Source organism: Echiichthys vipera (assembly GCF_963691815.1).
Source record: "Echiichthys vipera genome assembly, chromosome: 7".
Classification (NCBI taxonomy): domain Eukaryota; kingdom Metazoa; phylum Chordata; class Actinopteri; order Perciformes; family Trachinidae; genus Echiichthys; species Echiichthys vipera.
This window is the reverse complement of record NC_139832.1, coordinates 8,964,805-8,981,397: the sequence shown is the minus strand read 5'-3', so window position 1 is coordinate 8,981,397 and position 16,593 is coordinate 8,964,805. Positions and strand designations below refer to the sequence as shown.

Here is a 16,593-nt window from a genome sequence, read left to right as displayed (position 1 = left end):
CTTCATACAACAATCAAATCCTACTTTAGGTGCAAGGATTTAAAGTCTTTGTTAAACTTTAAACTAAAGTGATTCTGACATACTTTGTAAAAAGACATTTGACAAAAACCAACAGCCACTAAGATCACAACATAACTTTAAAAGCCACTACTGAGCACTCACTGTGAAACTCACTTTGACTGTTTTGGGAGATCACAATTGTTTCAAAAAAATAGTTTGCCAAGAGAAATACAAGTAATACAGTCATATGATGGGAAATGTTACTCTGGTATATTGACACCTCAAGGTTGTGGAAGATATTTAACATTCAGTTATGGAGATGTAGCTACTGCAAAAATGTATTTCATTCTGTTAATGAACCCAAGTTTCAGCTCTATGGTTTCTCATGTGCATATTAAGCCTCAAGTGTTTTGTTTTTTTAATTATGTGATTTTTAGTGTTGCAATTATGCGGCTCCTCTCTTTGTGTGGGTTCAAATACAAAAGCTACTTTGTCTGTATGCACTCCTCTATGCCTTTGCAAAGGTACGTCTTCTCACCTGTGTGCGTTCTCATGTGAACTTTTAAGTTACTGTTTGTTCTGAAAGCTTTCCCACATGATTCACAGGTATAGGACTTCTCACCTGTGTGGATTCTCGTGTGGTCTTTCAAATTACTGCTACTTCTGAAATCTTTCCCACATGTTTCACAAGTATAGGACTTCTCACCTGTGTGGATTCTCATGTGTCCTTTTAGATTACTGCTACTTCTGAAAGCTTTCTCGCATGTTTTGCAAGTATACAACTTCTCACCTGTGTGGATTCTCATGTGGACTTTCAAGTCACTACTAGTTACGCAACATTTCCCACACGTTTTGCAAGAAAATGGCTTCTCACCTGTGTGGGTTCTTATGTGACCAGTCAATGCTGATCTATCACTAAAACTTTTCCCACAGGTCTCGCAGTGGTACGGCTTCTCACCTGTGTGGGTTCTCATGTGGACTTTCAAGTCACTACTACTTAGACAATTTTTCACACATATTGTGCAGGAATATGGTTTCTCACCTGTGTGGGTTCTCGTGTGGACTTTCAAGTCGCTGCTACTTAGACAACTTTTCCCACATATTTCACAAGAAAATGGCGTCTCACCTGTATGCGTTCTTATATGAATCTTTAATGATGTTATGTGATTGAATCTTTTCCCACATATTTTGCAAGAGTATGGTTTCTCACCTGTATGCACTCTAATGTGGGCTTTCAACTCACTACTAGTTATGCAACATTTCCCACATGTTTTGCAAGCATATGGTTTCTCACCTGTGTGGATTCTTATATGAACATTCAACGCTGATCTATCACTGAAACTTTTCCCACAGGTCTTGCAAAGGAACGGCTTCTCCCCTGTGTGGATTCTCACATGGGTTATCAAGTTACTTCTACGTGTGAAGACTTTGCCACAGGTTTTACAAGTATTTGACTTATCACCTTCTTGAGAGAGGAGCTGGTCATCACTATTTGGTTCTGATACAACAGAACTTGTTCCTGAAATATATGTTAAAGGGTTTTCCTCCAACAAAATCTGGGTTTCATCTATTCTCCATTTCAGAGTCTGATCCTCACTGTGGTCACTCTCCTCATGAGCAGGATTCAACAACAACCCATCAGTCTCCTGCTTCAGTACAAGCTGCTCTCCCTCCTCACTGATGCAGAGTTCCTCCAGCTCGTCTTTAATCTGTGGAGACTCTGGGTCCTCTTGGTGTTCCTCTTTAATCTGTAGAAGTTCTTGGTCCTCTTGATGTTCCTGTTTAATCTGTGGAAGTTCTGGGTCCTCTTGGTACAGACCGGGGTTCCTCTTCTTAACACAGAGCTGCTGCTCGCCAGAAGGAACCTCCTCCTCTTTACAGACATGTGGCTGTGGGAGCTCTGGAGGGACAAATGATAAAATAAATATGATATTACTTCGATGGTAGAGGAAACGGACAACGGAAAAAAATACAACACTTGTGTCTTTAAATCATTAGGGTCATACATGAGACATTTTCCTGTTCCTGGACAACATCAATAAAGTTTTATATTGGCTCTGTGGTGAAGTTGCAGACGTCTGCCGGCCCTGGTCTCATTCTGAGATGACATCTTCCTCCTGCTCTTTGCATTCTATGATTTGCTCACAGCAAATTCTTAAGGAAAAACCTGCGGCCCTCTGTTGGACACTTGAAGATGGGCAGGTGGTTCATCTTCCAGCAGGACAACAACCAAAACACACCAACATAACACAACAGAGTGGCTAAAGGACAGGAAGGTGAATGTCCTAGAGTGCCCTAGTCAGATCCTAACCTTTGCCAAAACAGCATGGATGCTGCCATACTGTGCAGAGCTGCCACCCCTTCTGTTGATGTAGAAACCACTATGTTTTCTTATTATTAACCACGATGAGCAACCTGCTCATCGAAGCGGCGCAGCGCCCTCTGCACCATTGTGAGACCGAGCAGGTTGATGTGGTTTGGGGAGCTCAGCCATGCACGTCGCATGTCAGCTTTGTCAAGAGTCCTGCCCAAACCAGTCAGGGAGGCATCTGTGAAGACCTGGACGCTGCCTGGCCGTACGCCGTCACGGACACAGAAAAGGTTTAGAACCACTTTTTTTTTTTACAAGACTACAGCTTCTCATCTATATGGGTTCTCATGCAGCCTTTCAAGTTACTATTAAAAAAAAATAAAAATCTGGCTACTCACCTGTTTGGGTTGTTATACGATTGTTCGATACTGATGAATCACTGAATCTTTTACTCAAGTTCAGAGTCTGATCTTCATTGTGGTCACTTTCCTGATGAGCAGGAGTCAATATAAAGTCATCAGTCTCCTGTTTCAGAACAAACTGCTCTCCCTCCTCACTGATGCAGAGTTCCTCGTGTTCTTCTTTAATCTGTGGAGGCTCTGGGTCCTGTGGAGGCTCTGGGTCCTCTTGGTCCTGAACACAGAGCTGCTGCTGCTCAGAGATGAACTCCTCCTCCGTACAGACTTGTTGCTGTGGGAGCTCTGGATGAGCAGAGAACAAACAGGTCACTACTGTGATTGTAGAAGACACAGACATCTCAGCAACAACAACAAAAATACAACGCAAACGTCAGTATATACTAAAGATGGATGGAATAAAATGGTATAAACTTTCCAGTCTCTAAGTGGTTTTGGCCTCATCTTAAAGTGTAGCAGAGTGTTGAAACTCTCATGTGGATAATTATCAAAAATATACCAAAATGTTTCTTTATTTGGTTCATTTTAGACAGGCACAGGCAGCTGCCGAAGCTCATTGCTGTGAATTAAAAACAGTATTGCTACTATGCTAATGCTACTAAAAATGAAATATAAATAAAGAAACTCACCAGGAATATCAACTGCCGGTTCAACCGTGTACCAAGCTATCACTCTTATATTAATATCCCTGCTGTCATCCATGTTTCCGCTTCTTTCTTTTAATTTGCGTGTTATTTTTAATATCACCGTGTGTGTAAACAAACACAGGAGAAGAAAGCGGAAGTGGGAGGAGCTTTCTTTCTTCTTCTACGGTGTAATGGCGGTTGGTAACCCATAGTAACCAATGTTTAGGTGCATTACCGCCGCCTGCTATGCTGGAGTGGGGACCGAAGCTATACTGTATGTCAACATGTGAAAAAACAATACAAAATAGTGACTTAATTTTTTTTATCATCTCTTTTTCTTTACTTTAGTAAAGTACTCTTTTTTTGCAGAGCATTTATTTAAATGTTTTTTCTTTCTTTTTTTAAAATAATACACCCACGGGGTGTTTTAAGGGGTACAAAATTAAGGTATTGCTTTTCCATAAAAAATATATTTGGTCTGAATTCATGTTTAAAAATCATTTTTGACGGATTTGATAATGACCTCCTGTCAAGTTCTGTTTCCACTGTAGCAACCAATAGCAGCCGGCATTGCTGGTTGCCACGGTTGTCTGTTGTTCTGTGCAGCTACCGTAGGCTGGCACTGGTGAAATGGAGTTTTCCAATCCTGCAGCTGCTTATTTGTCCCAGCAACTGAGTGACGGGAGACAGGCAAAAACAAGAGTCAGTATCGGCCAAGCATTCACTAGATGGACTGAGATAAAGGAGTTCAACGACATTAAAACGCACGCAGAAATGGCTATGTTTCTCCTCGAACGGTAAGCTAACCTTCTTGTATGATCATGCTACAGTCATTTTTGATTAATTTCTGTTTCTATTTTATTTACATATTCGAAATAAACATTTCAATCAATCAATCAGTCAGTACTGTGCAGTGTTGTTACAGTTAGAATGCTGTTTTCTTCATTTAACAGAAACTTCTAAAGATGGTGTATAAAAAGAATAAAAACTGTTCTCTGTAGGATCAAACAATATATACTGGAACATGTGTTTGATATACTGATGGTAAGTACACACACACACACACACACACACACACACACACACACACACACACACACAAAATAATAGGCCAACCATGTCAAATCATTTGTTCAACATTTTTTATATTGTTTTAACAATATACATCATTATATCGTCCAGCCAAATGCCACGCACATAAGTTAGTTAGTGTATTAACAATAGTAACAGAATGATTTCCTACAGGCTACGGACATTTTGAAATGGAGATTTGTTGCTGACATTTTAAAATGTAAAATCTGACTTCTTGCAAACACGTCTAGAGGCTTCATACAATGATCAAATTCTACTTGAGGTGCAAGGATTTAAAGTCTTTGTTAAACTTTAAACTAAAGTTATTCTGACATACTTTGTAAAAAGACATTTGACAAAAACCAACAGCCACTATGATCACAACATAACTTAAACAGCCACTACTGAGCACTCACTTTGGGAGATTACAATTGTTTCAAAGAAATACTGTTTGCCAAAAGAAATACAAGTAATACAGTCATATGATGGGAAATGTTACTCTGGTATATTGACACCTCAAGGATGTGGAAAATATTTTACATTGAGTTACAGAAATGTAGCTTCTGCAAAAGTGTATTTCATTCAGTTAGTGAACCGATCTCCACAGGAGTTTCAGCGATATGATTTCTCATGTGTATATACTGATCGTCAGGTGTATGAGATTTGAGAAAACCTCATTGTTTTGCAATCATGTAACATACTTGCTTGTATGCACGCGTATACACTTTTACGCCTTATGAGAACTATCAATTTAGTGTTACAACTTAAATATTTCCCATGATTTACATGTATACGGCTTCTTCTCCTCTGTGTGGATTCTCACATGGACTTCACTACTACTCAGGTGACTTTCCCCACAATTTGTGAGACTACGTGTCCTCGCCTTTGTGGTGTCTCATGATGTGGACTGTCAAGTTACTGCTTTGTCGGAAATTTTTCCCACATATTTCACAAGAATATGGCTTCTCACCTGTGTGGGTTCTTACGTGACTTTTCAGCGATGTTATGGTATTGAATCTTTTCCTGCATGTTTCGCAAGAATATGGCATTTCATCTGTGTGGATTCTCATGTGGACTGTCAATACTTTAGCGTAGCCGAATCTTTTCCCGCAGGCCTTGCAAACATACGTCCTCACACCTGTGTGGGTTCTCATGTGAACTTTCAAGTTACCACTATTCAGGAAGCGTTTCCCACATGTTTTGCAAGAATATGGTTTTTCACCAGTGTGGATTCTTGTATGACTTTTCAGTGATGTTGAGTGATTAAATCTTTTCCCGCATGTTTTGCAAGAATATGGCATTTCACCTGTGTGGATTCTCATGTGGCCTTTCAATACTGAAGCATAACAGAATCTTTTCCCGCAGGTCTTGCAAACATATGGCATTTCTCCTGTGTGGGTTCTCATGTGGACTTTTAAGTTACTACTTGTTAGGTAAGTTTTCCCGCATGTTTCACAAGGATATGGCCTCTCACCTGTGTGAGCGCTTGTATGACTTACTAATGATACTATCTGATTAAATCTTTTCCCACACGTTTTGCAAGAATATGGCTTTTCACCTGTGTGGGTTCTCATGTGGACTTTCAAGATACTACTACTTTGGAAACTTTTCCCGCAGGTTTTGCAAGAATATGGTTTTTCACCTGTGTGGGTTCTCATGTGGAGGTTTAACCTATGTCTACTTGGGTGGCATTTCCCACATGTGTCGCAAGAATATGGCCTCTCACCAGTGTGGGTTCTCATGTGTACTGTCAAGTTACTGTTTTGTCTGAAATTTTTCCCACATATTTTGCAAATATATGGTTTCTCACCAGTGTGGGTTTTTATATGATTTTTCAATGTTGTTATCCCATTGAATTTTTTCCCGCATGTTTCGCAAGAATATGGTTTCTCACCTGTGTGGGTTCTCATGTGGACTTTCAACTTACTTTTACATTGGTAACTTTTCCCACATGTGTCGCAAGAATATGGCTTCTCACCTGTGTGGGTTCTCATGTGGAGTGTCAAGTAATCGCTTTGTCTGAAGTTTTTCCCACATATTTTGCAAGAATATGGCTTCTCACCTGTGTGGATTGTTAAATGTCTTTTCAATCGTGAAATAAACTTAAATTCTTTTCCACATGTGTCACATTTGAAATCATTTTTACCCGTGTTGTTATTGAGGTGAACTTCTGACAAATTAGGGTTGTTAACACTCCCACTGTGACTTCTGCTTTTGTGACGTCTCTTCTTGCTTTTTCCTGAAATACAGTTAAGAGAATTTTCCTCCACCACATACTGAATTTCTTCTGTTCTCAAGTTCAGAGTCTGATCCTCACTGTGGTCACTTTCCTCATGAGCAGGATTCAACAACAACTCATCAGTCTCCTGCTGCAGTACAAGCTGCTCTCCCCCCTCACTGCTGCAGAGTTCCTGCTGTTCCTCTTTAATCTGTGGAGGCTCTGGGTCCTCTTGATGTTCCTGTTGTTTGTCTTTAATCTGTGGAGGCTCAGGGTCCTCTTGATGTTCCTGTTGTTTGTCTTTAATCTGTGAAGGCTCTGAGACCTCTTGATGTTCCTGTTGTTTGTCTTTAATCTGTGGAGGCTCAGGGTCCTCTTGATGTTCCTGTTGTTTGTCTTTAATCTGTGAAGGCACTGAGACCTCTTGGTGTTCCTGTTTAATCTGTGAAAGTTCTAGATCATCCGGGTGTTCTTCTTTAATCTTTCGAGGCTCTGGGTCCTCTTGATGTTCTTCGTGTTTAATCTGTGAAGGCTCTGTGGCCTCTTGTTGTTCCTCTTTAATCTGTGGAGGCTCTGGGTCCTCTTGATGTTCCTGTTTAATATGTGAAAGTTCTAGATCATCCTGGTGTTCTTCTTTAATCTGTGGAGGCTCTGGGTCCTCTTGGTTCAGACTGGAGTTCCTCTCCTGAATACAGAGTTGCTGCTGGTCAGAGAGAAACTCCTCCTCCTTACAGACACGTTGCTGTGGGAGCTCTGGAGGGACAAATGGCAAAAGGAATATTAGAAAAATGATATTGCAATGACACTGTTCGTAGGAAAGTACACAAATAACAAGACAGCCTGTAAAAGGTTGTTTATCTGAGACGTAGGCCTTACGGGTCATGCAACCCATGAAAAGAATACTTTAAATAACCAAATTCCTCATGAATACATGATAGTAGTCTAGTTAAACCTTAATACAAAATGCATTTTCCCTGTCAGGCATCAAATAGTGAAACACACTAAACCACAGCTGCACTGCTGTTATTTTGAATATAAAGGAACTGATGGCTACAAAGAATGTGGTTACTAAAATAAAGGTTTCATTCTTTTATGTCACATTTTCATCATTAAGCAGACATATACAGGTAACTACATAGTACTGTATGAAGAAAACTTGTAATGTTGATGATCCTTCTAGATGAGGCATAAAGAAATAACTCGAGGGCCTCAGTTGATCTGACTCGAATAGATAGTTTAATAACAACAAATCTGATCAGAGAAACTGTGGCACGTCAGTACATGATCACAGACACAAGTGTCTCAAAAGTGTGTCATCTGTCATGGCACCGACATAATAAACCAACCCCTTGTACACATATTTGAGAGGAGACAGACACCTCTCCGCTCACCCATGTAAACCCACATATTTAAGATATCATATTCTACATTTCCCCGACAAACGTAATTACTCCAAATATAAGTTGACTAAAATGACAGCGGTATTTTACCGACCCATGACTTTTATAGGGGGTAAATGGTTATTGTTATTTTTAAATGGTCAATAAAAATATAATGAAATGTAAAAACAAACAAAAAATAACACAATATAGTGACGACGTTGTACACATTTAGCTAACAATTTGATGCTGGCTTCGGTGGTGTTGATACGTCTCTTTCTGTTTCTATTAGGTGTGTATTTCCTAAAGGACACTCTGCTGCTTAAAAGGGTGTTTAGTTACTTGAATATCGTGTTTAGTGTACTCTCCTATCTTTGTGCATGGTGGCTCGTTTAAAGTCTATTTGTAATTAACGCTAGCAACTAGCTAGTTGTCACTGCTACAATGCTACTAATTCATAAAATAATAAAAAGCTCACCAGTTATGTCAACTGTCTGGGAAAACATCTGCAAAGCTAAATGTCTTCTGTTAGCATCCATGTAGTCATCCATTTATTATTATCAGTATTATTATTACTATTATTATTATTTTAATTTGCGTGGAATTTTAAACAGGCTACCATGGTAACACGGGACAAGATCGGTTTTGTCTACATGGTTACCCAAATCTCGCGAGATTGTTATGGTCATGCAATAATAATAATAATAGAATGTTTGAGGTTAAATTGTTCAGGTTATGTATTGGACTTGAATTATTAAGGTTAGATGATTTAGGTAAGGCGTTGAAATATAAGGGTTAAGCGAGAAAATGTAGGTTTACGACCTAGACACAGAACGAGATTCTACAGCGGAAGTGACGGAGTTTCTTCTTCTTCTTCTCTGGATTACTGGCGGAAGTAAACAACAGAGCGCTTGTAGCTAAGGTTACAGCCACACGTGAATTTAGCTGAAAGATGCTATAGCAGCCGTAGTGTATATACTTATATTAGTTTTAACTCAACAACAATGTCTTCAGTTCAGCATTTGAGAGAGTTTGTCAACGAGCGACTAACGGCTGCTGCTGAAGACATATTCAGAGTTTTTGAACAAACTGTCGTCGAGTTGGAGGAAGAGATCCATCGTCAGCGCACACTGCTGGATATCGCTTGGAAACCCGAAATACAGCTGCACAGGATAGGTGAGTACAACCTCAGTGGGGGTTTAAAACATAGTGAATGGTTATAAAACACAAGTGTTGTATTTTTCCGCTCAGGTGTTCGTATCTTCTTCCATCGATTCAATTCAATTTTATCTACAGTGCCAAATCATAACAACAGTTATCCCAAGAAACTTTACAGAGTAGGTATAGACCACACTCTGTTACTTATTTATGATTTACATAGACCCAATAATTCCTCCTGGAGTACACAGTGGCGATGAAAACCTTCCCTTTAACGTCGGACAGACCCAGCTCCATGGAGGACGGACATCTGTCTTGACCAGTTGGGAAGGAAGAAAAGAAGAGACAAAGACAGACAGAGAGACACTTGTATTAATGATATCTTAAATGGTATGTCAGTTAATATAGTTGAATAGTAGAAACAAGCACAGCTATGGTAGTAGAATATGACAGCGATAATAATTATGGTCAATGATGAGTAGCGGCAATAACAGCTGTGATACAGTAAGATATATTACTGATAATGTTTTCATTGCTACAAATTGCAAGACGACAAAGCATAAAATGCATTAATGGGACATGAATGATACAAATAGAGAGGACAGTAGCTCAGATTATTAGGAAAAGTATTATACCCCAGCAGACTAGATCTACAGCAGCATAACTAGTGGCTTTTAAGACCTAACCCTAAGCTTTATCATGGAGGGAAGTTTTAAGTTTTCTCTTAAATATGGGTACAGTGTCTGCCTCCCGAATAACACTTGGGAGTCGATTCCAGAGGAGTGGAGCTTAGTAGCTGAAGGCTCTGCCTCCCATTCTACTTTTGGAGACTCTAGGAACGACTTTTTGGCTTTGTTCTTATTATTATTGCCATCTACCATCACAGTTGTGTCTTTTTCCCTTTGTCCTTTGTCCCTCCAGAGCTCCCACAGCAACATTTCTGTATTCAGCAGAGGAACTCCAGTCTGGACCAAGAGGACCCAGAGCCTCCACAGATTAAAGAGAAACAAGAGGAACATGAAGAGGACCCAGAGTCTCCACAGATTAAAGAGAAACAACAGGAACATCAAGAGGACCCAGAGCCTCCACAGTTTAAACATAAACAACAGGAACATCAAGAGGACCCACAGCCTCCACAGATTAAACACAAACAACAGGAACACAGAGAGGACCCAGAGCCTCCACAGATTAAAGAGGAACAACAGGAACATCAAGAGGACCCAGATCCTCCACAGATTAAAGACAGACAACAGGAACATCAAGAGGACCCAGAGCCTCCACAGATTAAACACAAACAACAGGAACATCGAGAGGACCCAGAGCCTCAACAGATTAAAGACGAACAACAGGAACATCAAGAGGACCCAGAGCCTCCACAGATTAAAGACGAACAACAGGAACATCAAGAGGACCCAGAGCCTCCACAGATTAAAGACAGACAACAGGAGCATCAAGAGGACCCAGAGCCTCCACAGGTTATAGACAAACAACAGGACTATCAAGAGGACCCAGAGCGTCCACAGATTAAAGAGGAGGATCTCTGCACCAGTGAGGGGGGAGAGCAGCTTGTATTGCAGCAGGAGACTGATGAGTTATTGTTGAATCCTGCTCATGAGGAAAGTGACCATAGTGAGGATCAGACTCTGAACTTGCATTTTGCTGACTGTAGTTCAGCAAAAAGCAAGAAGAGACGTCACAGAAGCAGAAGCCCCAGTGACAATGTTAGCAACCCTAAAATGTTAAAGGTTCACCTCAATAACCACACAGGTAAAGATGATTTGAAATGTGACACATGTGGAAAAGAATTCAAGTCTATTACACGATTGAAGAGACATTTACCAATCCACACAGGTCAGAAACCATATTCTTGCAAAATATGTTTGAAAGATTTTCAAAGAAGTGGTAACTTGAAAGTCCACATGAGAACCCACACAGGTGAGAGGCCGTATTCTTGTGAAACATGCGGGAAATATTTCCATAGTCAAAGTAACTTGAAAGTCCACATGAGAACCCACACTGGTGAGAAGCCGCACCATTGCAACATCTGTGATCAAAGTTTCAGGGATAAATCAACGTTGATAAGTCATACAAGAATCCACACAGGTGAGAAGCCATATTCTTGCAAAACATGCGGGAACATTTTCACTTCTATAAAATCATTGAAGGATCATGAAAAAATCCACACTGGTGACAAACTACATTCTTGCCCAATATGTTTGAAAGATTTTCAAAAAAGTGGTAACTTGAAAGTCCACATGAGAATCCACACAGGTGAGAAGCCGTATTCTTGCGAAACATGTGGGAAATCTTTTCACAGTAGTAGTAACGTAAAAGTCCACATGAGAACCCACACTGGTGAGAAGCCGTACCACTGCAACATCTGTGATCAAAGTTTCACGGAAAGATCAACGTTGATAAGTCACGCAAGAATCCACACAGGTGAGAAGCCATATTCTTGCAAAACGTGTGGGAACATTTTCACTTCCATAAAATCGTTGAAAGCTCATGAAAAAATCCACACTGGTGAGAAACTACATTCTTGCCAAATATGTTTGAAAGACTTTCGAAAAAGTGGTAACTTGAAAGTCCACATGAGAATCCACACAGGTGAGAAGCCGTATTCTTGCGAAACATGCGGGAAATATTTTCATAGTAGTAGTAACGTAAGAGTCCACATGAGAACCCACACTGGTGAGAAGCCGCACGATTGCAAGATCTGTGGGAAGAGTTTCAGTGATAAATCAACGTTGATCAGTCACGCAAGAATCCACACAGGTGAGAGGCCATATTCTTGCAAATCATGTGGTAAAGATTTCCAAAGAAGCAGTCGCTTGACGGATCACATCATGAGACATCACACTGGTGAGGACACGTAGTCTCACAAAACGTGGGGAAAGCTACCTGAGTAGTAGCGACTTTATAGTCCACATGAGAATCCACGAAGAGAAGAGGCCGTATACTTGCATGAAAGTGTATTTTCTTTGAAACAATTGTAATCTCCCAAATCAAGGAATTGAGTTTCACAGGGAGTGCTCAGTAGAGGCTGTTAAAGTTATGTTGTGATCTCAGTGGCTGTTGTTTTTTTTCAAATGTCTTTTTACCAAGTATGTCAGAATATCTTTAGTTCAAAGTTTAACAAAGACTTCAAAACTGTACCTCAAGTAGAATTTGATTGCTGTATGACGCCTCTAGACGAAATCATTCTGTTACTATTGTTAAAACACTTACTAACGTATGTCCCTGGCATCTGGCTGGATGATATAATGATGTATATTGTCAAAACAATATAAAAAATGTTGAACAAATGATTTGACGTGGTTGACCTATTATTGTGTGTGTGTGTACTTACCCTCAGTATATCAAACACATGTCCCAGTATATATTGTTTGATTCTAGTACAGAGAACAGTTTTTTTTTCTTTGTCTATACAACATCTTTACATTTTTCAAATTTCTGACAAATGAAGAAAACAGCATGGTCCTGTATTGATTGCTTGAAATGTTTATTTCGAATATGTAAATAAAATAAAAACAGAAAAAGAAATTGCAGACTGACAAAAATAAAACAGAAAAAAATAGAAAGACACATACAAAAACAACTTAATAATATAACCATCTAAAAACTTTATCCACATATTCCAGTGTATAGAAGTGTTACGATTTAAACAACAAAGGTGCTTCAACAAAAACCTTTATTTTGTGAAAAAAAAACTGAACAAAATTAGAGAACACTTTCAGATACCTCCCAATTACTGGTGTTAATCTGGCACCTGACACCCTATTTATCCGCAGTACTCCTGGTTACTTTGAAAGATGGCGAGCTGCAAGGTGAAACCCTGAGGCTGCAGGTTGTCCAGATAAGGTCAAAGGAACGGCCCCTACTCAGGGCCTGCTCACACTGTCCTTTTGGCCGCGGCCAAAACCGTTTTTTCAGCTAAAGCCTAGTACCTTGAAGCAGTGCACAACCGTCCACGGCCCGCTTGAAAGAGGTGGGCTTTAGCGGAGCCGTTTGCACATGTACGAGCACGAGCGTGCGCACGTGTACGAGCACGAGCCCTATGGCAGTAGCGTTATGTCCGCCTGTTCGGACATGTAAATAGAAGGAGGGACCATGGGCGGACATTTAACAACAACAACAATGGCGGTGAAAGGTTCACGTTGGTGTGATGCGGAGGTGGAGTGTTTACTGCAGATTTGGTCGGATGAAAATATTCAAAAACAGTCGACAAGACGCACAAAAACTCCGAGGTCTGTGGAAAGATTTGTAAACAAAGCCACACACACGCGATCAATGCGTGTGACGTGTTACGGCGTGATGGCGTATGGACAGCAAGAAGCATTGACCGGCCCTGGCAGTGTGAGTACAAACGGTACAAAGTTACAAATTTCCTGTCACAGAGTTTGTTTAACATCATCAGTTACTTTGCAGATTGAGATTATTAAATAATTAACACATACATGATGAGCTAATTATTAAAAACTTTACTGATCCATGAGGGGGATCCATAAACTGCTTAAATGCTTTATTTTGTTTTGTAAAAAAAAAATTAAGCAATGTACATATTAATGCATCAATAATTATAATAATATCATCAGTACAATATTCTCAAACTGGCCTTCCTGCGTAAGAAGGACTTTAACTTTTGGCACTTTAAATGTATATTTTGCTGCTTTCATGCTTTTACTAAACTAAAGTTTTGTTTCACTAGTGCACTGCTACTTTTACTGAAGGAAAAATATCTGAATACTTCTTACTTATTATTTGAATACTCCCCTGATGAAAAAAAAATCATCAGTTGAAAGCGGAACGAAAAACTCCCGGTGTCGGAACGTTACAGTGTGACACCGAGCGGAAGTAAACAACAGCGCGCTTGTCGCTACGGTTACAGTCACACGTGGAATTTGCTGAGAGATGCTGTAGTGTAGTAGCAGTAGAGCAGATAGTTATATCAGTTTTAGCTCAACAACAATGTCTTCAGTTCAGCATTTGAGAGAGTTTGTCAACGAGCGACTAACGGCTGCTGCTGAAGACATATTCAGAGTTTTTGAACAAACTGTCGTCGAGTTGGAGGAAGAGATCCATCGTCAGCGCACACTGCTGGATATCGTTTTGAAACCCGAAATACAGCTGCACAGGATAGGTGAGTTCAACCTCAGTGGTGGTTAAAACATTGTCAATGGTTATAAGAAGTGTTTTTTTCTGCTCGGATGTTCGTTTCTTCTTCCATCACAGTGGTTTGTCCTTTGTCCCTCCAGAGCTCCCACAGAAATATGTCTGTATTCAGGAGAGGAACTCCAGTCTGGACCAAGAGGACCCAGAGCCTCCACCGATTAAAGACAAACATCAGGAACATCGAGATGACTCAGGACCTCCACAGGTTAAAGAGCAAAAGGAGGAACTCTGCACCAGTGAGGAGGTAACTGGTAAGTGTCAGATTTCAAAATGACTGACTGGTCTATCAGTCTGAGGAGGAACTGATCTGTGGAAACAGGGAGTTAACTTTATATTCTAATTTAATGGCAATGATGGCTAAAATATAAAATTTTAAAGTGCTTTTATTTTTAATTGCCACATAAGAACACCCTAAAGTTGACTGGGTGACACACCGGGGTGGTGCACGCCATTGAAAACTACCTTTTTTTTCTTAAAAAGTTTTCAGTCCACACGGACTCAGCTCAAGAAATAAAAAAACCCTGTAATACACAAGCCAGGCCTGGATAACTGCCACGGAAATACACCGACAAGAAGAAGAAGAAGCGGAGAGTTGTTGTTGTGTAGAATCTTAATACAAACACTGGAGACTTTCTTGACAAATCTGGTGAATTCCCAAATCCTCATCCATCCTAGAGAGAAATCTCTCGACTGTTTCTGGTGTTATTGGAGACTTTTGTGGTGTTTTGGACTCTGATGCACGAATCATAATTAAATGACCCTGGCAGTTCAGAGGGGCTGTGTAAATGTGTGTAAATCCTTGGTTTCTGTGTGTTGATTAACATAACAATCACGCTGTGAATAAGTGCTGGGGGGGATGGGGGAGAATGAAAGGGCAGTATTGTAAATTGGAGCTAAGTGGTGTCTCAACAATGTCCTTTTGGCCTCCTCCTCTGTTTAACGATGGTTTCTCTACTTTTGCATAGATGCTTCTTTTACTCCTCTTTCAAACCATCTGTCCAGGATGTGGACATTGTTGTCATCAAAGGAGTGGGCTTTCTCCTTGAGATGTAAGTGGACAGCAGAGTCCAGGCCTGAGGAGTTAGCTCTCCTGTGTTGGGCCATGCGTTTATGCAGTGGTTGTTTTGTTTCTCCGATGTAGAGGTCTTTGCATTCCTCGTTGCATTAAACAGCATAAACCAGATTGCTTTTGTGGGTGTGTGGTGTTCTGTCCTTGGGATGTACTAGTCTCTATCTGAGTGTGTTACTGAGTTTGAAATACACAGGGATGCAGTGTTTGTTGAAGATCCTCCTGAGTTTCTCTGATACCCCAGCCACATACAGAATGACTATGTTGTTTCTCTTGTTTTCTCTTTAATTCTCAACCACTTTGGTTTTCTTTCTGGAAGCAGCTGCCGTTTTCACAAAGATCCAGCTGGGGTAACCACAAGTTGTGAGGGAGCTTCTTAGGCGCTTGCGTTCTTCCCCTTGGGCCATGAATAAGAACTTTGCCATGCTCTTCTGAGGTTCTGGGAAAATCAGGAATTTAATCGGCCACAAGTTGGCGCTGCTGTACAAAATTGAGTAATAAGTGATTTATGTGGAAAAAAAGCAAAAGTTAAAATTGCAACACTTTCTATTTCAAACTCCTATCTGTGCTGCACTCAACCTGCAACTTTCCTTTTGCCCGTGGACCTGCAGGTGAAGATTAGATCAGCTGTGGGCTTGGACCCTGTTGATCTCGGCTTGCAGGTCTAGTTTTAATTTTATATTTTGTCCTTCCAGATCTCCCACAGCAACATGCCAGGATGGAGAAGGAGGTTCTCTCTGACCAGCAGCAGCTCTGTATTCAGGCACAAGAGGATCCAGAGCCTCCACAGATTAAAGAGGAACAACAAGAGGATCCAGAGCCTCCACAGATTACAGAGGAGGAACTCTGTGATGTAAACCAGTGTCCTCCTGGTTCTTCTGAATACCTGCAGGGTTACCCACCTCAGACCCAATCAGCTGCCTGGCCCCCATTTGCACAGGGCAACCCACCTCCGGCCCCAACAGCTCCCTGGCCTCCATTTGCACAGGGCAAACCACCTTTTGCACCATCACCTGCCTGGCCTCCATTTGCACAGGGCAGCCCACCTCTGACACTATCACCTGCCTGGTCCTGGCAGCCAACACCGACTCCTTCACACCCATTCTACCCTCCAGCCTGCTATCTACCACCACAAGCAGCAACATCAGAGCCGTCTGCCCGCAACATAAGTCG

At 40.8% G+C, this 16,593-nt stretch overlaps 1 protein-coding gene across 1 annotated transcript; it reads right to left on the bottom strand.

Annotated features, from left to right (window-relative positions):
- Positions 1–147: 147 nt before the first annotated feature.
- Positions 148–3,487, bottom strand: LOC310949073 (uncharacterized protein; the record flags this gene model as incomplete). The annotated part of the gene is made up of 4 exons (XM_083916406.1): positions 3,357–3,487; positions 2,710–3,012; positions 1,418–1,900; positions 148–179 (listed from the first exon to the last, which is right to left on the bottom strand). The coding sequence occupies exons 1-4, from the start codon at positions 3,427–3,429 to the stop codon at positions 148–150; spliced, it is 891 nt and encodes a 296-aa protein (XP_083772532.1). The 5' UTR covers positions 3,430–3,487.
- Between the last annotated feature and the right edge of the window lie 13,106 nt (positions 3,488–16,593).